This window comes from Ascaphus truei, chromosome 18 (genome assembly GCF_040206685.1).
Source record: "Ascaphus truei isolate aAscTru1 chromosome 18, aAscTru1.hap1, whole genome shotgun sequence".
NCBI lineage: Eukaryota > Metazoa > Chordata > Amphibia > Anura > Ascaphidae > Ascaphus > Ascaphus truei.
In genome coordinates this window covers 9,162,763-9,188,477 of record NC_134500.1, presented here as the reverse complement: position 1 = coordinate 9,188,477, position 25,715 = coordinate 9,162,763, and the positions used below count along the sequence as shown (strand labels likewise).

Sequence of the window (25,715 nt, the reverse complement as noted above, 5' to 3'; positions counted from 1 at the left end):
AAGGAGTACTCACACCCGACCGCCCCGATCCCCACCGGTGGGATTCCAAACCAAGGAGTACTCACACCCGACCGCCCCAATCCCCACAGGTGGGATTCCAAACCAAGGAGTACTCTCACCCGACCGCCCCGATCCCCACAGGTGGGACTCCAAACCAAGGAGTACTCTCACCCGACCGCCCCGATCCCCACCGGTGGGACTCCAAACCAAGGTGTACTCTCACCCGCTCGCCCCAATCCCCACAGGTGTGACTCCAAACCAAGGTGTACTCTCACCCGCCCGCCCCGATCCCCACCGGTGGATTCCAAACCAAGGTGTACTCTCACCCGACCGCCGCGATCCCCACAGGTGTGACTCCAAAACAAGGTGTACTCTCACCCGACCGCCCCGATCCCCACCGGTGAGATTCCAAACCAAGGAGTACTCTCACCCGCCCGCCCCGATCCCCACCGGTGGGATTCCAAACCAAGGTGTACTCTCACCCGACAGCCCCGATCCCCACAGGTGTGACTCCAAACCAAGGTGTACTCTCACCCGACCGCCCCGATCCCCACCGGTGGGATTCCAAACCAAGGAGTACTCTCACCCGCCCGCCCCGATCCCACCGGTGGGATTCCAAACCAAGGTGTACTCTCACCCGACCGCCCCGATCCCCACAGGTGTGACTCCAAACCAAGGTGTACTCACACCCGACCGCCCCGATCCCCACAGGTGGGATTCCAAACCAAGGAGTACTCACCCGACCGCCCCGATCCCCACAGGTGTGACTCCAAACCAAGGTGTACTCTCACCCGACCGCCCCGATCCCCACCGGTGGGATTCCAAACCAAGGAGTACTCTCACCCGCCCGCCCCGATCCCCACCGGTGGGATTCCAAACCAAGGTGTACTCTCACCCGACCGCCCCGATCCCCACAGGTGTGACTCCAAACCAAGGTGTACTCACACCCGACCGCCCCGATCCCCACAGGTGGGATTCCAAACCAAGGAGTACTCACCCGACCGCCCCGATTCCCACAGGTGTGACTCCAAACCAAGGTGTACTCTCACCCGCCCGCCCCGATACCCACCGGTGGGATTCCAAACCAAGGAGTATTCTCACCCGCCCGCCCCGATCCCCACCGGTGGGATTCCAAACCAAGGAGTACTCTCACCCGACCGCCCCGATCCCACAGGTGGGATTCCAAACCAAGGTGTACTCTCACCCGACCGCCCCGATCCCCACAGGTGGGACTCCAAACCAAGGAGTACTCTCACCCGCCCGCCCCGATCCCCACCGGTGGGATTCCAAACCAAGGTGTACTCTCACCCGACCGCCCCAATCCCCACAGGTGGGATTCCAAACCAAGGAGTACTCACACCCGACCGCCCGATCCCCACCGGTGGGACTCCAAACCAAGGAGTACTCACCCGACCGCCCCGATTCCCACAGGTGTGACTCCAAACCAAGGTATACTCTCACCCGCTCGCCCCGATCCCCACAGGTGTGACTCCAAACCAAGGTGTACTCTCACCCGCCCGCCCCGATCCCCACCGGTGGGATTCCAAACCAAGGTGTACTCTCACCCGCTCGCCCCGATCCCCACCGGTGTGACTCCAAACCAAGGTGTACTCTGATGATATGGTACTGGGGGGGTGGGGGAGGGGGGTAAGGGAGCTTGGGTCCAATGTTAAAAATGAACTACCCTTTAAGCCAAACCCCTTTACCGGAGCATAGTGTCGGGCGGCCCGTGCAGTGAGCTGCCGACACTGCTCATTTCTCTGGGACCGTTGATGCTAAAAGGTAGTGTTTGCCGGGCTATACGTACAGGGAGCGCCACATTATCCCGATCAGGCGTGGAAAGACCCACCATGGTTTAGGACAGGAGTGCTCAACTGCAGTCCTCAACGGCTACCAACCGGTCCGGTTTTCAGGATATCCCTGCTTCAGCACAGGTGGCTCAATCTACTGAACCACTGATTGAGCCACCTGTGCTGAAGCTGGGATATCCTGAAAACCTGAGCTGTTGGTGGCCCTTTAGGGCTGGAGTTGGTTACCCCTGGTTTAGAGGTTTAGGTTGACTTGAAAATAAATATTTTGTCTTGTGACTCCAATACAGAGACTCATGTGGCCTCCTCTTTACGTTGCGCAGGTCTGTATTAGAAAGATAACGTATTGTTTGCCGACATCGCTGTCCTTGACCGTGTGCCATCTCAGAGGCCAGCTCGTCAAGGTCACAATACTGTAAGAGTGCAGGACAGGAGCGTTCCCCGACATAGCCTCACAATGCGCTCTTAATGCACCTGGCTGCCTCGCGCTCCCTCGCGCTCCCTCGCGCTGCCTCGCACACGCAGTGTAATAACCCCGGGCCCCCTGTACAAGAAAACAAACTCACAAATTAGTGCCAGCTGAGTGTGCTTTGTGCAGTTATCCAGGTCAGGGCTTGGGAGGGGGGGAGGAACAGTAACTAAAAACCAACGCTCAGGACCTAATCTGCAGCGTTTTGCCGAGCGCCCGTCTGCTCTGGCCTGGGAGGGGCGCGGGGGGAGAACAGAGGGGAGGGAGAACGGAGGGTGGGGGGAGAACAGAGGGTGGAGGGGGAGAACAGAGGGTGGAGGGGGAGAACAGAGGGTGGAGGGGGAGAACAGAGGGTGGAGGGGGGGAAGAACAGAGGGTGGAGGGGGGGGAAGAACAGAGGGTGGAGGGGGGGGAAGAACAGAGGGGGGGGGGAGAACGGAGGGTGGGGGGGAGAACGGAGGGTGGGGGGGAGAACGGAGGGTGGGGGGGAGAACGGAGGGTGGGAGAACAGAGGGTGGAGGGGGGGAGAACAGAGGGTGGAGGGGGGGAGAACAGAGGGTGGAGGGGGGGAGAACAGAGGGTGGAGGGGGGAGAACAGAGGGTGGAGGGGGGGAGAACAGAGGGTGGAGGGGGGGGAGAACAGAGGGTGGAGGGGGGGAGAACAGAGGGTGGAGGGGGGGGAGAACAGAGGGGGGGAGAACAGAGGGTGGAGGGGGGGAGAACAGAGGGTGGAGGGAAGAACAGAGGGTGGAGGGGGGGGAAGAACAGAGGGTGGAGGGGGGGGAAGAACAGAGGGTGGAGGGGGGAGGTAGAACGGAGGGTGGTGGGTAGAACGGAGGGTGGTGGGTAGAACGGAGGGTGGTGGGTAGAACGGAGGGTGGGGGGGAGAACGGAGGGTGGGGGGGAGAACGGAGGGTGGGGGGGAGAACGGAGGGTGGGGGGGGAGAACGGAGGGTGGGGGGGGGAGAACGGAGGGTGGGGGGGGAGAACGGAGGGTGGGGGCGGAGAACGGAGAGTGGGGGGGTGGGGGGGAGAACAGAGAGTGGGGGGGGAGAACAGAGAGTGGGTGGGGGGGAGAACAAAGGGGTGGGGGGGAGAACGGAGGGTGGGGGGGAGAACGGAGGGTGGGGGGGAGAACGGAGGGGAGGGGGGAGAACGGAGGGGAGGGGGGAGAACGGAGAGGAGGGGGGGGGGAACGGAGAGGAGGAAAGAGACATGAAAATGCGGCTGGCTTTTATTAACCCCTTTGATGCCAGTGGGGTCTGCAGGACACTGCTCTGTAAAGTCTTTCCACAAGGAAAGGGGTTAAATTATAGTGGGTAAGGGGTTAAATTATAGTGGGTAAGGGGTTAAATTATAGTGGGTAAAGGGTTAAATTATAGTGGGTAAGGGGTTAAATTATAGTGGGTAAGGGGTTAAATTATAGTGGGTAAACTTTTTTTTTAATAAAGTAGAGAAGCAGAATAAAGGCCGAAATTCTCCTGGTTTTAATCCGCTGTCACAATGAACAGGTGGACATTCCCCCTTCATCTGCCATGACACGCAGAGCCGTGTGCTGACACGCGGAGCCGTGTGCTGAAACGCGGAGCCGTGTGCTGACACGCGGAGCCGTGTGGTGACACGCGGAGCCGTGTGGTGACACGCGGAGCCGGGGGTGACAAGCGGAGCCGGGGGTGACACGCGGCGCCGTGTGCTGACACGCGGAGCCGTGTGCTGACACGCGGAGCCGTGTGCTGACACGCGGAGCCGTGTGCTGACAAGCGGAGCCGGGGGTGACACACGGAGCCGTGTGCTGACACGCGGAGCCGTGTGCTGACAAGCGGAGCCGGGGGTGACACGCGGAGCCGTGTGCTGACACGCGGAGCCGTGTGCTGACACGCGGAGCCGTGTGCTGACACGCGGAGCCGTGTGCTGACAAGCGGAGCCGTGTGGTGACACGCGGAGCCGTGTGCTGACACGCGAAGCCGTGTGCTGACACGCGGAGCCGTGTGCTGACACGCGGAGCCATGTGCACACCTCTGATGGGGATCATGGAGCCCGGCTTCGAATGACAGAGGTGAGCGTGGGAGGTCAGCATGATCCAGCCTGAAAGGTCCCAGAATACAGGCCTTCTCCGTGGCCACCACGGGCCTTCTCCGTGGCCACCACAGGCCTTCTCTGTGGCCACCATACTACATGTGGACAGCAAGGCGCAGGAAATCATCTCTAGCCCTGCGCAGTCTGAGAGCGCCACTAATGACTGACAGGTGTTGATTGGATAATTAGAGCTGCGTTACAGGTAATGTCGCCCCCATCATTCTCCGATAATAACTCACGTTTTGACATGCCGCTCTGGCAGCGAGGGGTTAACAGAAGGTTAGAGTTAAGACACCACAGGCTTAATTAACAACGCCCCCTCTAATGAGGAGGAGGGGGGACCTCGGTGACTCACCGCCATATAAGCGTTTGTTCCCACGTAGGTCTTGGCGATAGAATTCACCAGCTAAGAGGAACAAAACGAGCGCATTAAAATGACGACGGCGTAAAACGGGCAATTATTTCTCACTTAATCCACTGATCAAACCCGGCGAGGAGAGAACACGGAATAAAGAGACAAACGACGGAATAAAAATATAAAGCGCGCTTTTATCTGCAGGCATTAAACAGAAAATGATTAAAACCCCTCTCTCTGCGTTAACAAACATGTAAACAAGGCGAGCGTTTCGGATTAAAGACGGCGTCCTCTCGCCCAGCTGCGATCGCGATCGGGATCCCCGATATTCTGCAGATCTAAAGGTGCTGCCGTTTTGGGGGGGGGGGGGGGGTCGTCTTCTGAGTTTCTTATAGCCCAGGGGTGGGCAACTGCAGTCCTCAAGGGCTGAAGCCTATCCCTGCTTCAGCACAGGTGGCTCAATCGAAGACTGAGCCACCTGTGCTGAAGCTGCGACTGATTGAGCCACCTGTGCTGAAGCAGGGATATCCTGAAAACCTGACCTGTTGATGGCCCTTGAGGACTGGAGTTGCCCACCAGTTACAGACATGGTTTATGAGGATGTACATAATCAGAGTTCCCCCCATGTGTGCGTGATACAGACACTGACAGCTGAGATACAGCCCGTCGTCCCACTTCAGCTCAGAACCTGCATGCTTTGATGTGTTTTTTTATACATGCAATGTAATAAAGCACTATGGAGTTGGGTTACCGTAAGATAAAATCACCCAGAGAGATGCCCCCAGCTTCCGAGAGGCCACAAGACATACCGCTAGAAATAGTAAGTGTGCAGGAGAGGCAGACAAACGAGACAGCTACAGACAAGCATGGCGTTGGAGAGACAGTTACAGACGCACACTGCGCTAGAGACAGCTACAATGTGCGTGAGAGACAATCACAGACACAATGTGGAGGAGAGACAGTCACAGACACAATGTGGAGGAGAGACAGTCACAGACGCAACGTGCAGGAGAGACAGTTAGAGACACGGGCTGTGCGGGGGAGAGGGTTAGAGACACTGGCTGTGTGGGAGAGACAGTTACAGACGCGGGCTGTGTGGGAGAGACAGTTAGAGACACTGGCTGTGTGGGAGAGACAGTTACAGACGCGGGCTGTGTGGGGGAGACAGTTACAGACGCGAGCTGTGTGGGAGAGACGGTTACAGACGCGAGCTGTGTGGGAGAGACGGTTACAGACGCGAGCTGTGTGGGAGAGACAGTTACAGACGCGGGCTCTGTGGGAGAGACAGTTATAGACGCGAGCTGTGCGGGAGAGACAGTTATAGACGCAAGCTGTGCGGGGGAGACAGTTACAGACGCGGGCTGTGTGGGAGAGACAGTTACAGACGCGAGCTGTGTGGGGGAGACAGTTAGAGACACTGGCTGTGCGGGAGAGACAGTTACAGACGCGGGCTGTGCGGGAGAGACAGTTATAGACGCAAGCTGTGCGGGGGAGACAGTTACAGACGCGGGCTGTGTGGGAGAGACAGTTACAGATGCGAGCAGTGTGGGAGAGACAGTTACAGACGCGGGCTGTGCGGGAGAGACAGTTACAGACGCGGGCTGTGCGGGAGACAGTTACAGACGCGGGCTGTGCGGGGGAGACAGTTACAGACACGAGCTGTGTGGGGGAGACAGTTACAGACGCGAGCTGTGTGGGAGAGACGGTTACAGACGCGAGCTGTGCGGGAGAGACAGTTACAGACGCGGGCTGTGTGGGAGAGACAGTTAGAGACGCGGGCTGTGTGGGAGAGACAGTTACAGATGCGGGCTGTGTGGGAGAGACAGTTACAGATGCGGGCTGTGCAGGAGAGACAGTTACAGACGCGGGCTGTGCGGGAGAGACAGTTACAGACGCGGGCTGTGTGGGAGAGACAGTTACAGACGCGAGCTGTGTGGGGAAGACAGTTACAGACGCGGGCTGTGTGGGAGAGACAGTTACAGATGCGGGCTGTGCGGGGGAGACAGTTACAGACGCGGGCTGTGCGGGGAGAGACAGTTAGAGACGCGGGCTGTGTGGGGGAGACAGTTAGAGACGCGGGCTGTGCGGGGAAGACAGTTACAGACGCGGGCTGTGTGGGAGAGACAGTTACAGACGCGGGCTGTGCGGGGGAGACAGTTACAGACGCGGGCTGTGTGGGGGAGACAGTTACAGACGCGGGCTGTGCGGGAAAGACAGTTACAGACGTGGGCTGTGCGGGAGAGACAGTTACAGACGCGAGCTGTGTGGGAGAGACAGTTACAGACACGGGCTGTGTGGGGGAGACGGTTACAGACGCGAGCTGTGTGGGAGAGACAGTTAGAGACACTGGCTGTGTGGGGGAGACAGTTAGAGACGCGGGCTGTGTGGGAGAGACAGTTACAGACGCGGGCTCTGTGGGAGAGACAGTTATAGACGCGAGCTGTGTGGGAGAGACAGTTACAGACGCGGGCTGTGCGGGAGAGACAGTTAGAGACACGGGCTGTGCGGGAGAAACAGTTAGAGACGCGGGCTGTGCGGGGGAGACAGTTACAGACGCGGGCTGTGTGGGAGAGACGGTTAGAGACGCGGGCTGTGTGGGAGAGACAGTTACAGACGCAAGCTGTGTGGGAGAGACAGTTACAGACGCGGGCTGTGTGGGGGAGACAGTTAGAGACACGAGCTGTGTGGGAGAGACAGTTACAGACGCGGGCTGTGTGGGGAGAGACGGTTAGAGACACGAGCTGTGCGGGAGAGACGGTTACAGACGCGGGTTGTGTGGGAGAGACAGTTACAGACGCGGGCTGTGTGGGAGAGACAGTTACAGACGCGAGCTGTGTGGGAGAGACAGTTAGAGACGCGAGCTGTGTGGGAGAGACAGTTAGAGACGCGGGTTGTGTGGGAGAGACAGTTAGAGACGCGAGCTGTGTGGGAGAGACAGTTACAGACGCGGGCTGTGCGGGAGAGACAGTTACAGACGCGGGTTGTGTGGGAGAGACAGTTACAGACGCGGGCTGTGTGGGAGAGACAGTTACAGACGCGGGCTGTGTGGGGGAGACAGTTACAGACGCGGGCAGTGTGGGAGAGACAGTTAGAGACGCGGGCTGTGTGGGAGAGACAGTTACAGACGCGGGCTGTGTGGGGGAGACAGTTACAGACGCGGGCTGTGTGGGGGAGACAGTTACAGACGCAGGCTGTGTGGGGGAGACAGTTAGAGAGCGCTGCCGTGCATCTTGTGTACGAGACTTCCAGTGCAGCAGGTGTGGCCGGCACAGAATAGCTCCGAGCCCCTTGAGCCCTGCGGTCTCTAGCTGAGGGGGGTGTGGAGGGGCCTATTGAAAGTGACATGACAGGGAGGTCGGGGGTCACCCTGATGGGCGTTCTCTGGGGAGGCCCGAGATGGAAATTAATTACAATTTGAGGGGGTGGGGGCGCTGCTCCGTCCTCGCAGGCTTTGTTTTGCCAAACATTCATTTTTATTAATTATTATTATTTTTGATAACGGCGTCTCCTGGACCCCTCTCCCCGCCACCTCGTTCTTTTGTCTGGACAGAACCGATCTTCCCCAAACTCCCCAGGACGCATATTAATAAGGCCGCAATCCCGCTAGTAATTACCACATCATCTGCTACTCACTTTAACCCCTTCCCTGCTGCAGAGATCTGCCCAGCAGGGCTGCGGCTTGTGGGGTGATACGTGCATGGGGTGACCTGCCTATGGAGTGTTGAACGCATTAGGGGGGCACTTACCTGTGTGCTCACCCCAAAGTCACAGAGCTTCACCTGTCCACGGGTGTTCACCAGCATGTTGGAGGGTTTCACATCTGGAAGTGAGCAAACAACCACTCATATTACATATATATATTCCATATATCCCTTATATATCTCACACATATTATATATATCCCATATATACTACATATATATCCCACACATATTACATATATCCCAGACTAATCCCATATATATCCCACAAATATTACATATATATCCCACACATATGACATACGGTATATATCCCACACATATGACATTTATCCCACACGCCTGTATTAGAGTTCTATGACTTTGTATTCAGCGTTCCCTGATGTCGCCTCTTCTCTTATTTGGAAGCGGAGCACAGACCTGTGATGAAGTTCCTATTGGTTTTAATATTATAATAATAATAATAGCATGTTCTTGTATAGCGCTGCTAGTTTTACGTAGCGCTTTACAGAGATATTTTGCAGACACAGGTCCCTGCCCCGTGGAGCTTACAATCTATGTTTTTTGGTGCCTGAGGCACAGGGAGATAAAGTGACCTTACCCAAGGTCACAAGGAGCCGACACCGGGAATTGAACCAGGTTCCCCTGCTCCAACCTCAGTGCCAGACTGATTGCTATGGATATAGGGGAGATCTGCCGACACAATGTGTCTCTCGGCCGACACAACGTGTCTCTCTGCCGATACAGTGTCTCTCTGCCGATACAGATACAGTGTCTCTCTGCCGATACAGATACAGTGTCTCTCTCCTGGACGAACTGTTAATTTAATGCAAAGGATTTTATCCTGTGTATCATGTTCTGTGATTGACACCCAAAGAGAGGAGATGAAGTGAGAGATGGAGGTAGCGAGAGCGAGGATATGAGCGTGTTTATTTACAAGTGTAGATGCAACTTTCCATTTAAATTCTTTTCATCTCTTGAGGCAGCAGCACAGGGACACAGAGAAACAGGGGTAGCGGCACAGGGACAGAGACACAGGACCAGAGGCACAGGGACATAGGCACAGGGACACAGAGAAACAGGGGCAGCGGCACAGGGGCAGAGGCACAGGGACATAGGCACAGGGACACAGAGAAACAGGGGCAGCGGCACAGGGGCAGAGGCACAGGGACAGAGGCACAGGGAAACAGAGGCACAGGGAAACAGAGGCACAGAGGCACAGGGACACAGGGACACAGAGGCACAGGGACACAGAGGCACAGGGACACAGAGGCACAGGGACACAGAGGCACAGGGGCACAGGGAAACAGAGAAACAGGGGTACAGGGACACAGAGAAACAGGGGCACAGGGACACAGGGGCACAGGGACACAGAGAAACAGGGGCACAGGGACACAGAGAAACAGGGGCACAGGGACAGAGGCACAGGGAAACAGAGGCACAGGGACACAGAGAACCAGGGGCAGCGGCACAGGGGCACAGGGACACAGACACAGCGGCACAGGGACACAGAGAAACAGGGGCAGCGGCACAGGGGCACAGGGACAGAGACACAGGGGCACAGGGACAGAGACACAGGGGCACAGGGACAGAGACACAGGGAAACAGAGGCACAGGGACACAGAGAACCAGGGGCAGCGGCACAGGGGCACAGGGACAGAGACACAGCGGCACAGGGACACAGAGAAACAGGGGCAGAGGCACAGGGAAACAGAGGCACAGGGAAACAGAGGCACAGGGACACAGAGGCACAGGGACACAGAGGCACAGGGACACAGAGGCACAGGGGCACAGGGACACAGGGGCACAGGGACACAGAGAAACAGGGGCACAGGGACAGAGGCACAGGGAAACAGAGGCACAGGGACACAGAGAACCAGGGGCAGCGGCACAGGGGCACAGGGGCACAGGGACAGAGACACAGCGGCACAGGGACACAGAGAAACAGGGGCAGCGGCACAGGGGCACAGGGACAGAGACACAGGGGCACAGGGACAGAGACACAGGGGCACAGGGACAGAGACACAGGGAAACAGAGGCACAGGGACACAGAGAACCAGTGGCAGCGGCACAGGGGCACAGGGACAGGGGCACAGGGACAGAGACACAGGGGCAGAGACACAGGGGCACAGGGGCAGGGGCACAGGGACAGAGACACAGGGGCACAGGGGCAGAGACACAGGGGCACAGGGACAGAGACACAGGGGCACAGGGACACGGGCACAGGGACAGAGACACAGGGGCACAGGGACAGAGACACAGGGGCACAGGGACAGAGACACAGGGGCACAGGGACAGAGACACAGGGGCACAGGGACAGAGGGACAGAGACACAGGGGCACAGGGACAGAGAAACGGGCACAGGGACAGAGACACAGGGGCACAGGGACAGAGACATAGGGGCACAGGGACAGAGACATAGGGGCACAGGGACACGGAGAAACAGGGACACAGGGGCAGAGACACAGGGGCACAGGGACAGAGACACAGGGGCACAGGGACAGAGACACAGGGGCACAGGGACAGAGACACAGGGGCACAGGGACAGAGAAACAGGGGCACAGGGACAGAGAAACAGGGGCACAGGGACAGAGAAACAGGGGCACAGGGACAGAGAAACAGGGGCACAGGGACAGAGAAACAGGGGCACAGGGACAGAGAAACAGGGGCACAGGGACAGAGACACAGGGGCACAGGGACAGAGACACAGGGGCACAGGGACAGAGACACAGGGACAGCGAAATAGGGGCACAGGGACAGAGAAACAGGGGCACAGGGACAGAGACACAGGGGCACAGGGACAGAGACACAGGGGCACAGGGACAAAGAAATAGGGGCACAGGGACAGAGAAATAGGGGCACAGGGACAGAGACACAGGGGCACAGGGACAGAGAAACAGAGGCACAGGGGCACAGACATTGACGCAGGGGCCCAGACATTGGCGCAGGGGCACAGACAGGGGCACAGACATTGGCGAAGGGGCACAGACATTGGCACAGGGACACAGACAGGGGCATAGACATTGGCGAAGGGGCACAGACATTGGCACAGGGGCACAGACAGGGGCATAGACATTGGCGCAGGGGCACAGACATTGGCGCAGGGGCACAGACATTGGCGCAGGGGCACAGACTGGGGCACAGACATTGGCGCAGGGGCACAGACTGGGGCACAGACATTGGTGCAGGGGCACAGACAGGGGCACAGGGACCCAGACCGAGGCACAGGGGCACAGATATTGGCGCAGGGGCACAAACTGGGGCACAGACATTGGCGCAGGGGCACAGACTGGGGCACAGACATTGGCGCAGGGGCACAGACTGGGGCACAGACAGGGGCACAGGGACACAGACCGAGGCACAGAGACACAGACCGAGGGCATAGGGGCACACAAAAAGAGGGCACAGAGACAGACAGACAGAGGCACAGAGACACGGAGTGCACAGGGACACAGACAGATGGCACAGGGGGCACACAGACACAGAGGGCACCCACAATCCTGCTCTGCAGCCCCCCTGCTATCCTAGCACTAACCCCTTCACATACACACAACTGTTACTGCCCCTCTATGCCCCGTTATTACAGTACATACACCTTCACACAGCTCTATCACTGCACCTCAACCCTGCTACCCCCCCCAGACCACACTGCAGTGTCTCCCCCTCCTACCTCCCCCAGACCACACGGAGGTGAGTCACCCCTGCTACCTCCCCCAGACCACACTGCAGTGACTCCCCCTGCTACCTCCCCCAGACCACACTGCAGTGTCTCCCCCTGCTACCTCCCCCAGACCACACTGCAGTGACTTCCCCCTCCTACCTCCCCCAGACCACACTGCAGTGACTCCCCCTGCTACCTCCCCCAGACCACACTGCAGTGACTCCCCCTGCTACCTCCCCCAGACCACACTGCAGTGTCTCCCCCTCCTACCTCCCCCAGACCACACTGCAGTGTCTCCCCCTGCTACCTCCCCCAGACCACACTGCAGTGTCTCCCCCTGCTACCTCCCCCAGACCACACTGCAGTGACTTCCCCCTCCTACCTCCCCCAGACCTCACTGTAGTGACTTCCCCCTCCTACCTCCCCCAGACCTCACTGTAGTGATTCACCCCTCCCAGCTCCCCCAGACCCCACTGCAGTGACTCACCTCTGTGCAAAATCTTTAAACTCCACAGGTAAGTGAGCCCTTTCAACACCTGTGAACAGAGCAAGTATTACCCAGCAGCCTCAGCAGCACCGCGCACAGACAAAGCACTCAGGCATGAAACACCTTTATAATTAAAGATAGCAAGCAGCATGGAATAAATAGCTTCCGGTAGGAGACGCGGCGGTTCCCCGGCCGTGGGCTCGGATTGGAACGCAGTTAGGAAATTAGCAGCCATAAATAATATTTATATTTCTCCACGTAAGAGTGAATACTGGTGGATTTCATGGGCAAAGGTGTAAAATGGGAACAGTAAAGGGGATATTTTGGGGGTGGGTGTAGGGCTGCACATTTAGGGCATATTTAATAATCTGTGCGGAGCTGGAAAGTGCCTTAATGTTTTGCATAGCTTAGTGAATAAGGCCCTTAGTCTCTGTGCTGTGAGATGGACGAGGAAACACAACTTACAGCCACCGATATCCTGCCCAGGACCTGCTCCGGGACCCGCCTGTAAACATCCAGCGACCCCCCTGTATGAGAAGCAAAACACCCTGACGCCAAGGAAACACTGCTCTGTGTATAACACAGGTACACGCGCTGCTCTGTGTATAACACAGGTACACACGCTGCTCTGTGTATAACACAGGTACACGCGCTGCTCTGTGTATAACACAGGTACTCGCGCTGCTCTGTGTATAACACAGGTACACACGCTGCTCTGTGTATAACACAGGTACACACGCTGCTCTGTGTATAACACAGGTACACGCGCTGCTCTGTGTATAACACAGGTACACGCGCTGCTCTGTGTATAACACAGGTACACGCGCTGCTCTGTGTATAACACAGGTACACGCGCTGCTCTGTGTATAACACAGGTACACGCGCTGCTCTGTGTATAACACAGGTACATGCGCTGCTCTGTGTATAACACAGGTACACGCGCTGCTCTGTGTATAACACAGGTACACACGCTGCTCTGTGTATAACACAGGTACACACGCTGCTCTGTGTATAACACAGGTACACACGCTGCTCTGTGTATAACACAGGTACACGCACTGGTTCCAGAAAGACACACTGCTCTGTGTATAACACAGGTACACACACTGCTCTGTGTATAACACAGGTACACGCACTGCTCTGTGTATAACACAGGTACACGCGCTGCTCTGTGTATAACACAGGTACACACGCTGCTCTGTGTATAACACAGGTACACGCGCTGCTCTGTGTATAACACAGGTACACGCGCTGCTCTGTGTATAACACAGGTACACGCGCTGCTCTGTGTATAACACAGGTACACGCGCTGCTCTGTGTATAACACAGGTACACGCGCTGCTCTGTGTATAACACAGGTACACGCGCTGCTCTGTGTATAACACAGGTACACGCGCTGCTCTGTGTATAACACAGGTACACATGCTGCTCTGTGTATAACACAGGTACACACGCTGCTCTGTGTATAACACAGGTACACACGCTGCTCTGTGTATAACACAGGTACACGCACTGGTTCCAGAAACACACTGCTCTGTGTATAACACAGGTACACGCACTGGTTCCAGAAACACACACTGCTCTGTGTATAACACAGGTACACACACTGCTCTGTGTATAACACAGGTACACGCACTGCTCTGTGTATAACACAGGTACACGCGCTGCTCTGTGTATAACACAGGTATACACGCTGCTCTGTGTATAACACAGGTACACATAATGCTCTGTGTATAACACAGGTACACTCGCTGGTTGCAGAAACACACACTGCTCTGTGTATAACACAGGTACACGCACTGGTTCCAGAAACACACACTGCTCTGTGTATAACACAGGTACACACGCTGCTCTGTGTATAACACAGGTACACGCGCTGCTCACCAGACGCGAACATTTGATAAACTCACCATCCATAAACTCCGTACAGATGGAAATGCGATTTTCCACAAAGAACGCTCCGTAAAACCCGATGACGTACGCAGAGTCGCACTGCAAAACCGCGAGAGAATCATTGTGACAGGCAAGTGCATTGTTTATATTGTGTGTTAGTGATACACAACCTCAAAGTGCAGAGGTGAAACCCCGGCCCGTGGGCTCCAGAACCGCACCTTGTACAGAATGTCCAGTTCTGACATAATCTGTCTCTGCAGCTCCACCGTGATGTCTAACGGGATGACCTGAGGAAGAGAGAGCGCGCTTGTTACTGATCGTTACTGCGCGCTGGGCATGGCGTGGCTGATATCAGCCTGCTCCAGCCCAACGTGTTCCCAGAAACACTGCTCGGTGTCACTCAGACTGTCACCAGATCGGTCCCGTGCGCAGAGCGAGACGCTGCAACGCTGCATTACATTTATTGGACACGACATCGGCATGCGGCGCGGTCTGGAACACTCGGTACGCAAGCTGTGCGCTAAACAAGCTGTGCGCTAAACAAGCTGGGGGTTTCGGGAGATTCGTGGTAAAAAGTTATCTTAATACCAAAGTGACCGTTTGCTCATTTGTACGTTCAAAATACGAACCCCCACAATCTAAGTATGTGTATGTACCCCCACAATCTGCGTATGCGTACGTACAACCACAATCTGCGTATGTGCACGCACCCCCACAATTTGTGTACGTACCCCCACAATCTGCTATGTGTATGCACCCCCACAATCTGCGTATGCGTACGTACAACCACAATCTGCGTATGTGCACGCACCCCCACAATTTGTGTACGTACCCCCACAATCTGCTATGTGTATGCACCCCCACAATCTGCGTATGTGTACGCACCCCCACAATTTGTATATGTACCCCCACAATCTGCTATGTTTATGCACCCCCACAATCTGTGTATGTGTACGCACCCCCACAATTTGTGTATGTACCCCCACAATCTGCTATGTGTATGCACCCCCACAATCTGAGTATGTGCACACACCCCCACAATCTGCGTGTGTACGTACCTCCACAATCTGTGTGTGTGTACGTACCCCCACAATATGCGTATGTGCACGTACCCCCACAATATGCGTATGTGCACGTACCCCCACAATCTGTGTGTGTGTACGTACCCCCACAATATGCGTATGTGCACGTACCCCCACAATATGCGTATGTGCACGTACCCCCACAATATGCGTATGTGCACGTACCCCCACAATATGCGTATGTGCACGTACCCCCACAATATGCGTATGTGCACGTACCCCCACAATATGCGTATGTGCACGTACCCCCACAATATGCGTATGTGCACGTACCCCCACAATATGCGTATGTGCACGTACCCACACAATCTGTGTGTGTGTACGTACCCCCACAATGTTACACGATCACCCGGAAAAATGTGCAATTCATTGGTCTGAGGTTCAAAAGGTTAAGACAGCGCATCCGAAAACCGATTAAACGGCTTAAACCTCCCCCCAAAAAACGTGAAATTCAGAGTCACATTTCCCAAATTTGACCCGTTTCTCTCCCACAGAAGCAGGAGGGGAAAAAAGGAGCAAATTAAGGCCGGACTCGTTCCCCGGGATACAAACACAGCCTGGCGATGTGCGTTTAACCCTGTCCTGCCAGAGGCAGCTGCCGTGCTCGCCGCCGTGCGCCTTCCCGTGCTACGGGAGGCAGGCCCCGCCTGCGGACACGCGGTCTTGATGTTCATCTTATACAATAGACTCGCATATCTGTGCGGGCGTCAAAACAGACGTATAAATTAAGATTTATATGTAGCAGGGGGAGGAATATAGGCGCGGGATATGCGGAGGCATAAATTTCATTCGAGAGCGCTGACATCAGTTGGAGAGGGAATGGGGGGAAAGATACAACCTGTTTCAATCAAAAGCTTTGCTTTAGGGTTATTTATAAAGCCTCAGCCTAATCCAGCTTGTAACCGGAATAGAGAGAACTGCCAAGAGAAATTTAAAACACACTTCCCCAAATCAATAGTCATTTGCCAACTCCGTTCACTTACATTTTTCAGTGCGGAAAACTTGAGCAAAAAATAAAGAAATAATTTGCTGCTACATCATAGCAATTTTACCCAATTAAAGTGTGAGAGGCATTTAACCTGCGTCAGGTGCTGCCAGAGGGGGCACAGACCCTGGGGAACAGGTCAAAGGTCTGTATACAGGGGGGGGGGGGGGGGGCACTCGTAGGGTGGAGCATGCTGCTGGTTAGAAGGGCTTCTATTATAACAGGAATAAGTCCCTTTAGAAGAGACGCTTTCCCGTGACAGCGCTTAACCTCAAAGCAAGGGGTATGTGGGGGTGGTTCCTATAAGAAGGGATGTTCTTAGAACAGGGGCTTCTGCTCAGGTGAATGTTCACGCTTGAGTCGAGGGTTGTTCTTACTAAGCGGAATGTTGTTATAACAGGGGTAGCTCCAGAGAGAGGATTCTTGCAAGGGGTGAGGGATGTTCTTATAACAGGGATTGCCCCTATAGGAAGGAGCAGGTTGCCCCTATAGGAAGGAGCAGGCGTAGGATATTACATACAAGGATTCCTCCCATATGGGGAGGTGTATTGGAGCAGGATTTAAACGCAGCAATTTGGGGTATAAAACAGAGAGATACAGGGTAAAACACTAACTCCTCCCACTGCGCTCTCTCAGGGGAGTGGGGTGGGGGGGCATTAATCACTCCCTGCTCTCCCCTCCACCTGCAGGAACCCAATCACTCCCTGCTCTCCCCTCCACCTGCAGGAACCCAATCACTCCCTGCTCTCACCTCCACCTGCAGGAACCCAATCATTCCCTGCTCTCCCCCCACCTGCAGGAACCCCATCACTACCTGCTCTCCCCCCACCTACAGGAACCCAATCATTCCCTGCTCTCCCCCCACCTGCAGAAACCCCATCACTCCCTGCTCTCCCCTCCACCTGCAGGAAGCCCATCCCTCCCTGCTCTCCTCTCTCCCTGCAGGAACCACATCACTCCCTGCTCTTCTAACCACCTGCAGGAAGCCCATCACTCCCTGCTCTTCTAACCACCTGCAGGAAGCCCATCCCTCCCTGCTCTCCCCTCCACCTGCAGGAACCACATCACTCCCTGCTCTTCTAACCACCTGCAGGAAGCCCATCACTCCCTGCTCTTCTAACCACCTGCAGGAAGCCCATCACTCCCTGCTCTTCTAACCACCTGCAGGAAGCCCATCACTCCCTGCTCTTCTAACCACCTGCAGGAAGCCCATCACTCCCTGCTCTTCTAACCACCTGCAGGAAGCCCATCACTCCCTGCTCTTCTAACCACCTGCAGGAAGCCCATCACTCCCTGCTCTTCTAACCACCTGCAGGAAGCCCATCACTCCCTGCTCTTCTAACCACCTGCAGGAAGCCCATCACTCCCTGCTCTTCTAACCACCTGCAGGAAGCCCATCACTCCCTGCTCTTCTAACCACCTGCAGGAAGCCCATCACTCCCTGCTCTTCTAACCACCTGCAGGAAGCCAGGGGATAAGCTGTCACGTTAAATCCGAGCAGTCAAGTGCCGGCGATTATAATTTACTTGCGGTGCTCTGTTTAAATTAGCGTGAGGCTATTAAAATATACAGTTATAAATAAAGCAATTCATCACAGGGCTGTCAGAGCTGACTTTGTGCATAAGCTCTGTGTGTAAGAGACACACACACACACACACACACACACACAGAAACACAGACACACAGACACACAGACACACACAGAGAGAGACAGAGACAGAGAGAAAGACAGACACACAGACACACAGACACACAGACACACAGACACACAGACACACAGACACACACACAGACAGAGAGAGACAGAGACAGAGAGAAAGACAGATACACAAAGAGAGAGACACACAGACACACACACAGACACACAGACACACAGACACACAGACACACACACAGACAGAGAGAGACAGAGAGAAAGACAGATACACAAAGAGAGAGACACACACACACACACACACACACACACACACACACAGAGACAGACACAGAGACAAAGACACACACAGAGAGAGACAGAAAAATACACAAAGAGAGAGACACACAATGGAGACACAGAGAGAGAGAGACACACACACACACAGACAGACACAGAGAGACACAAAGAGAGAGACACAAGTGCAGAGTGAGCAAGAGACAGAGGAGAGAGACACATAGAGACGGAGGGACGCACACAAAGAGACACGCAGAGTGAGAGAGACACACAAAGAGACAGAGGGACGCACACAAAGAGAGAGGGACAGAGTGACAGAGTGACGGACACACACACAGAAAGAGACAGAGAGAAAGTCACACAGGGAAACAGAAAGAGACACACACACAGTGAGTGAGAGACAGAGACACACAAAGAGACAGAGACGCCCCCCCTCACCCCTAGAGAGAGACAAACAGAGAGAGAGACAAACAGAGAGAGAGACAAACAGAGAGAGAGAGACAAACAGAGAGAGAGACAAACAGAGAGAGACACAGACAGACAGAGAGAGAGAGACACAGACAGACAGAGAGAGAGAGACACAGACAGACAGAGAGAGAGAGACAGAGACAGACAGAGAGAGAGAGACAGAGACAGACAGAGAGAGAGAGAGACAGACAGAGAGAGAGAGACAGACAGAGAGAGAGAGAGACAGACAGAGAGAGACAGACAGAGAGAGACAGACAGAGAGACAGTCAGAGAGACAGGCTGATGTTCCTCTTTAATTCACTTAATCACAGGCAACAATTGTTTGCTGCAGTAAAATGCCACTGTGGGGCATCTGAAGGGATTAAACATGCAAAGGGTTAACTTCTTATCTGCCAGATGGGCTGTGATTAAGCTGCACCTGCAACCTAAGTGCACCAATTCACTGCTTATTCCTAAAACTCGGGGCGATGGGCACGGGGCAGCACGTTACCCGCTGGGCACGGGGCAGCACGTTACCCGCTGGGCACGGGGCAGCACGTTACCCGCTGGGCACGGGGCAGCATGTTACCTGCTGGGCACAGGACTGGGCAGCATGTTACCCGCTTGGCACGGGGCAGCATGTTACCCGCTGGGCACAGGACTGGGCAGCATGTTACCCGCTGGGCACAGGACTGGGCAGCATGTTACCCCCGCTGGGTATGGGGCAGCATGTACCCTGCTGGGCACAGGACTGGGCAGCATGTTACCCCCGCTGGGTATGGGGCAGCATGTTACCTGCTGGGCACAGGACTGGTCAGCACGTTACCCCCACTGGGCACAGGGCAGCATGTTACCCGCTGGGCACAGGACTGGGCAGCATGTTACTCCTGCTGGGCACAGGACTGGTCAGCATGTTACCCGCTGGGCACAGGACTGGGCAGCATGTTACTCCTGCTGGGCACAGGACTGGGCAGCATGTTACCCGCTGGGCACAGGACGGGGCAGCATGTTACCCCCACTGGGCACAGGGCAGGCAGCATGTTACCCCCGCTGGGCACAGGACGGGCAGCATGTTACCCCCGCTGGGCACAGGACTGGTAGCAAGTTACCCCCGCTGGGCACGGGACGGGGCAGCATGTTACCCCCACTGGGCACAGGACGGGGCAGCATGTTACCCCCGCTGGGCACAGGACGGGCAGCATGTTACCCCCACTGGGCACAGGACGGGCAGCATGTTACCCGCTGGGCACAGGACGGGCAGCATGTTACCCCCGCTGGGCACAGGACGGGGCAGCATGTTACCCCCACTGGGCACAGGGCAGGCAGCATGTTACCCCCGCTGGGCACAGGACGGGCAGCATGTTACCCCCGCTGGGCACAGGACGGGGCAGCATGTTACCCGCTGGGCACAGGACGGGGCAGCATGTTACCCCCACTGGGCACAGGACGGGCAGCATGTTACCCGCTGGGCACAGGGCAGGCAGCATGTTACCCTCTGGGCACAGGACGGGGCAGCATGTTACCCGCTGGGCACAGGGCAGGCAGCATGTTACCCGCTGGGCACAGGACGGGGCAGCATGTTACCCGCTGGGCACAGGGCAGGCAGCATGTTACCCGCTGGGCACAGGACGGGGCAGCATGTTACCCGCTGGGCACAGGGCAGGCAGCATGTTACCCGCTGGGCACAGGACGGGGCAGCATGTTACCCCCGCTGGGCACAGGACGGGCAGCATGTTACCACCGCTGGGCACAGGACGGGGCAACATGTTATACCCGCTGGGCACAGGACGGGCAGCATGTTACCCGCTGGGCACAGGACGGGGCAACATGTTATACCCGCTGGGCACAGGACGGGCAGCATGTTACCCGCTGGGCACAGGACGGGCAGCATGTTACCCCCGCTGGGCACAAGACGGACAGCATGTTACCCCCGCTGGGCACAGGGGGGAGAGTTTGGCCCTAACAGCGGGGGCTAACTGTTAGGGGGCAGACAGGGAACCATAAGGAATTCTGCCCGGGGAAGTGCTAAGCAGCTCTCAACTGTGAAATAGCGATGAAATGGGCTTTGGTTCTATTGCAATCCTTAAATGACCCTCAGACCTAAAAGATGCAGAGCACAGCATCCTGGGGAGGTCAGAGGTCAGGCAGGACGACCAAGAGTAAATTGGATAGTGTGAAAGGCCAATCAATGAAACATTATGTCGCGATCGCCCCACATCCCATCACTGCCAGGGGCCCCGCTCCCACATCCATCACTGCCAGGGGCCCCGCTCCCACATCCCATCACTGCCAGGGGCCCCGCTCCCACATCCCGTCACTGCCAGGGGCCCGCTCCCACATCCCGTCACTGCCAGGGGCCCGCTCCCACATCCCATCACTGCCAGGGGCCCCGCTCCCACATCCCATCACTGCCAGGGGCCCCGCTCCCACATCCCATCACTCCCGGGGCCCCGCTCCCACATCCCATCACTCCCGGGGCCCCGCTCCCACATCCCATCACTGCCAGGGGCCCCGCTCCCACATCCATCACTGCCAGGGGCCCCGCTCCCACATCCCATCACTGCCAGGGGCCCCGCTCCCACATCCCGTCACTGCCAGGGGCCCGCTCCCACATCCCGTCACTGCCAGGGGCCCGCTCCCACATCCCATCACTGCCAGGGGCCCCGCTCCCACATCCCATCACTGCCAGGGGCCCCGCTCCCACATCCCATCACTCCCGGGGCCCCGCTCCCACATCCCATCACTCCCGGGGCCCCGCTCCCACATCCCATCACTGCCAGGGGCCCCGCTCCCACATCCCATCACTGCCAGGGGCCCCGCTCCCACATCCCATCACTGCCGGGGGCCCCGCTCCCACATCCCATCACTGCCAGGGGCCCCGCTCCCACATCCCATCACTGCCGGGGGCCCCGCTCCCACATCCCATCACTGCCGGGGGCCCCGCTCCCACATCCCATCACTGCCAGGGGCCCCGCTCCCACATCCCATCACTGCCAGGGGCCCCGCTCCCACATCCCATCACTGCCAGGGGCCCCGCTCCAACATCCCATCACTGCCAGGGGCCCCGCTCCCACATCCCATCACTGCCAGGGGCCCCGCTCCCACATCCCATCACTGCCAGGGGCCCCGCTCCCACATCCCATCACTGCCAGGGGCCCCGCTCCCACATCCCGTCACTGCCAGGGGCCCCGCTCCCACATCCCGTCACTGCCAGGGGCCCCGCATCCACATCCCATCACTGCCAGGGGCCCCGCTCCCGCATCCCATCACTGCCAGGGGCCCCGCTCCCGCATCCCATCACTGCCAGGGGCCCCGCTCCCGCATCCCATCACTGCCAGGGGCCCCGCTCCCACATCCCATCACTGCCAGGGGCCCCGCTCCCACATCCCATCACTGCCAGGGGCCCGGCTCCCACATCCCATCACTGCCAGGGGCCCCGCTCCCACATCCCATCACTGCCAGGGGCCCCGCTCCCACATCCCATCACTGCCAGGGGCCCCGCTCCCACATCCCATCACTGCCAGGGGCCCCGCTCCCACATCCCATCACTGCCAGGGGCCCCGCTCCCACATCCCATCACTGCCGGGGGCCCCGCTCCCACATCCCATCACTGCCGGGGGCCCCGATCCCACATCCCGTCACTGCCAGGGGCCCCGCTCCCACATCCCATCACTGCCAGGGGCCCCGCTCCCACATCCGATCACTCCCGGGGGCCCCGCTCCCACATCCCATCACTGCCAGGGGCCCCGCTCCCACATCCCATCACTGCCAGGGGCCCCGCTCCCACATCCCATCACTGCCAGGGGCCCCGCTCCCACATCCCATCACTGCCAGGGGCCCCGCTCCCACATCCCATCACTGCCAGGGGCCCCGCTCCCACATCCCATCACTGCCAGGGGCCCCGCTCCCACATCCCATCACTCCCGGGGCCCCGCTCCCACATCCCATCACTGCCAGGGCCCCCGCTCCCACATCCCATCACTGCCAGGGGCCCCGCTCCCACATCCCATCACTGCCGGGGGCCCCGCTCCCACATCCCATCACTGCCAGGGGCCCCGCTCCCACATCCCATCACTGCCGGGGGCCCCGCTCCCACATCCCATCACTGCCAGGGGCCCCGCTCCCACATCCCATCACTGCCAGGGGCCCCGCTCCCGCATCCCATCACTGCCAGGGGCCCCGCTCCCGCATCCCATCACTGCCGGGGGCCCCGCTCCCACATCCCATCACTGCTGGGGGCCCCGCTCCCGCATCCCATCACTGCCGGGGGCCCCGCTCCCGCATCCCATCACTGCCAGGGGCCCCGCTCCCACATCCCATCACTGCCAGGGGCCCCGCTCTCACATCCCATCACTGCCAGGGGCCCCGCTCCCACATCCCATCACTGCCAGGGGCCCCGCTCCCACATCCCATCACTGCCAGGGGCCCCGCTCCCACATCCCATCACTGCCAGGGGCCCCACTCCCACATCCCATCACTGCCAGGGGCCCCACCCCACATCCCATCACTGCCAGGGGCCCCGCTCCCACATCCCATCACTGCCAGGGGCCCCGCTCCCACATCCCATCACTGCCAGGGGCCCCGCTCCCACATCCCATCACTGCCAGGGGCCCCGCTCCCACATCCCATCACTGCCAGGGGCCCCGCTCCCGCATCCCATCACTGCCAGGGGCCCCGCTCCCGCATCCCATCACTGCCAGGGGCCCCGCTCCCACATCCCATCACTGCCAGGGGCCCCGCTCCCACATCCCATCACTGCCAGGGGCCCCGCTCCCACATCCCATCACTGCCAGGGGCCCCGCTCCCACATCCCATCACTGCCAGGGGCCCCGCTCCCACATCCCATCACTGCCAGGGGCCCCGCTCCCACATCCCATCACTGCCAGGGGCCCGCTCCCACATCCCATCACTGCCAGGGGCCCCGCTCCCACATCCATCACTGCCAGGGGCCCCACTCCCACATCCCATCACTGCCAGGGGCCCCGCTCCCACATCCCATCACTGCCAGGGGCCCCGCTCCCACATCCCATCACTGCCGGGGGCCCCGCTCCCACATCCCATCACTGCCAGGGGCCCCGCTCCCACATCCCATCACTGCCAGGGGCCCCGCTCCCACATCCCATCACTGCCAGGGGCCCCGCTCCCACACCCCATCACTGCCAGGGGCCCCGCTCCCACATCCCATCACTGCCAGGGGCCCCGCTCCCACATCCCATCACTGCCAGGGGCCCCGCTCCCACATCCCATCACTGCCAGGGGCCCCGCTCCCACATCCCATCACTGCCGGGGGCCCCGCTCCCACATCCCATCACTGCCAGGGGCCCCGCTCCCACATCCCATCACTGCCGGGGGCCCCGCTCCCACATCCCATCACTGCCAGGGGCCCCGCTCCCACATCCCATCACTGCCAGGGGCCCCGCTCCCACATCCCGTCACTGCCGGGGGCCCCGCTCCCACATCCCATCACTGCCGGGGGCCCCGCTCCCACATCCCATCACTGCCAGGGGCCCCGCTCCCACATCCCATCACTGCCAGGGGCCCCGCTCCCACATCCATCACTGCCAGGGGCCCCGCTCCCACATCCCATCACTGCCAGGGGCCCCGCTCCCACATCCCATCACTGCCAGGGGCCCCGCTCCCACATCCCATCACTGCCGGGGGCCCCGCTCCCACATCCCATCACTGCTGGGGGCCCCGCTCCCACATCCCATCACTGCTGGGGGCCCCGCTCCCACATCCCATCACTCCCGGGGCCCGCTCCCACAGCCTGCTCCTCGTGGGCTGGGTCCCCTCCTGCGCATTACATGTTAGGGTGAGTGGCCCCTGGCCCCGCCAGTCTTACCTTCACAGCCAGGATCTTCCCGCTGGGGACGTGATACGCTCTGTAAAACAAAACAAAAACCTCATAAAAACGGAGTCCTTAGTATGCAGATCTCCACAGGGACAGGCGATGTAGCAGAGGGGGGGACAGGCGATGTAGCAGAGGGGGGGACAGGCGATGTAGCAGAGAGAGGGGGGACAGGCGATGTAGCAGAGAGAGGGGGGACAGGCGATGTACAGAGAGAGGGGGGACAGGCGATGTACAGAGAGAGGGGGGACAGGCGATGTAGCAGAAAGGGGGGGACAGGCGATGTAGCAGAAAGGGGGGGACACGCGATGTAGCAGATGGGGGACAGGCGATGTAGCAGAGGGGGGGACAGGCGATGTAGCAGAGAGGGGGACAGGCGATGTAGCAGAGAGGGGGGACAGGCGATGTAGCAGAGAGGGGGGACAGGCGATGTAGCAGAGAGGGGGGGACAGGCGATGTAGCAGAGAGGGGGGACAGGCGATGTAGCAGAGGGGGGACAGGTGATGTAGCAGAGGGGGGACAGGTGATGTAGCAGAGGGGAGACAGGCGATGTAGCAGAGTGGGGACAGGCGATGTAGCAGAGTGGGGACAGGCGATGTAGTAGAGGGGGGACAGGCGATGAAGCAGAGGGGGGACAGGCGATGTAGCAGAGGAGGGACAGGCGATGTAGTAGAGGAGGGACAGGCGATGAAGCAGAGGGGGGACAGGCGATGTAGCAGAGGAGGGACAGGCGATGTAGCAGAGGAGGGACAGGCGATGTAGCAGAGGGGGGACAGGCGATGCAGCAGAGGGGGGACAGGCGATGTAGTAGAGGGGGACAGGCGATGTAGCAGAGGGGGGACAGGCAATGTAGCAGAGGGGGGACAGGCGATGCAGCAGAGAGAGGGGGGACAGGCGATGCAGCAGAGAGAGGGGGGACAGGCGATGCAGCAGAGAGGGGGACAGGCGATGCAGCAGAGAGAGGGGGACAGGC

General features: G+C 58.5%; 1 protein-coding gene across 1 annotated transcript in view; it reads right to left on the bottom strand.

Annotated features, from left to right (window-relative positions):
- Window positions 1–25,715, bottom strand: part of MAP2K5 (mitogen-activated protein kinase kinase 5) — a 141,834-nt gene that overhangs the window by 67,202 nt on the left and 48,917 nt on the right. Inside the window, exons 9-15 of the mRNA XM_075575461.1 lie at window positions 24,737–24,796; window positions 14,669–14,737; window positions 14,468–14,549; window positions 13,023–13,084; window positions 12,558–12,606; window positions 8,455–8,528; window positions 4,709–4,759 (exon numbers count right to left, since the gene is read on the bottom strand). Of these exons, the coding sequence (XP_075431576.1) occupies window positions 4,709–4,759; window positions 8,455–8,528; window positions 12,558–12,606; window positions 13,023–13,084; window positions 14,468–14,549; window positions 14,669–14,737; window positions 24,737–24,796 (447 nt within the window). The remainder of the gene's footprint in view (window positions 1–4,708; window positions 4,760–8,454; window positions 8,529–12,557; window positions 12,607–13,022; window positions 13,085–14,467; window positions 14,550–14,668; window positions 14,738–24,736; window positions 24,797–25,715) is intronic.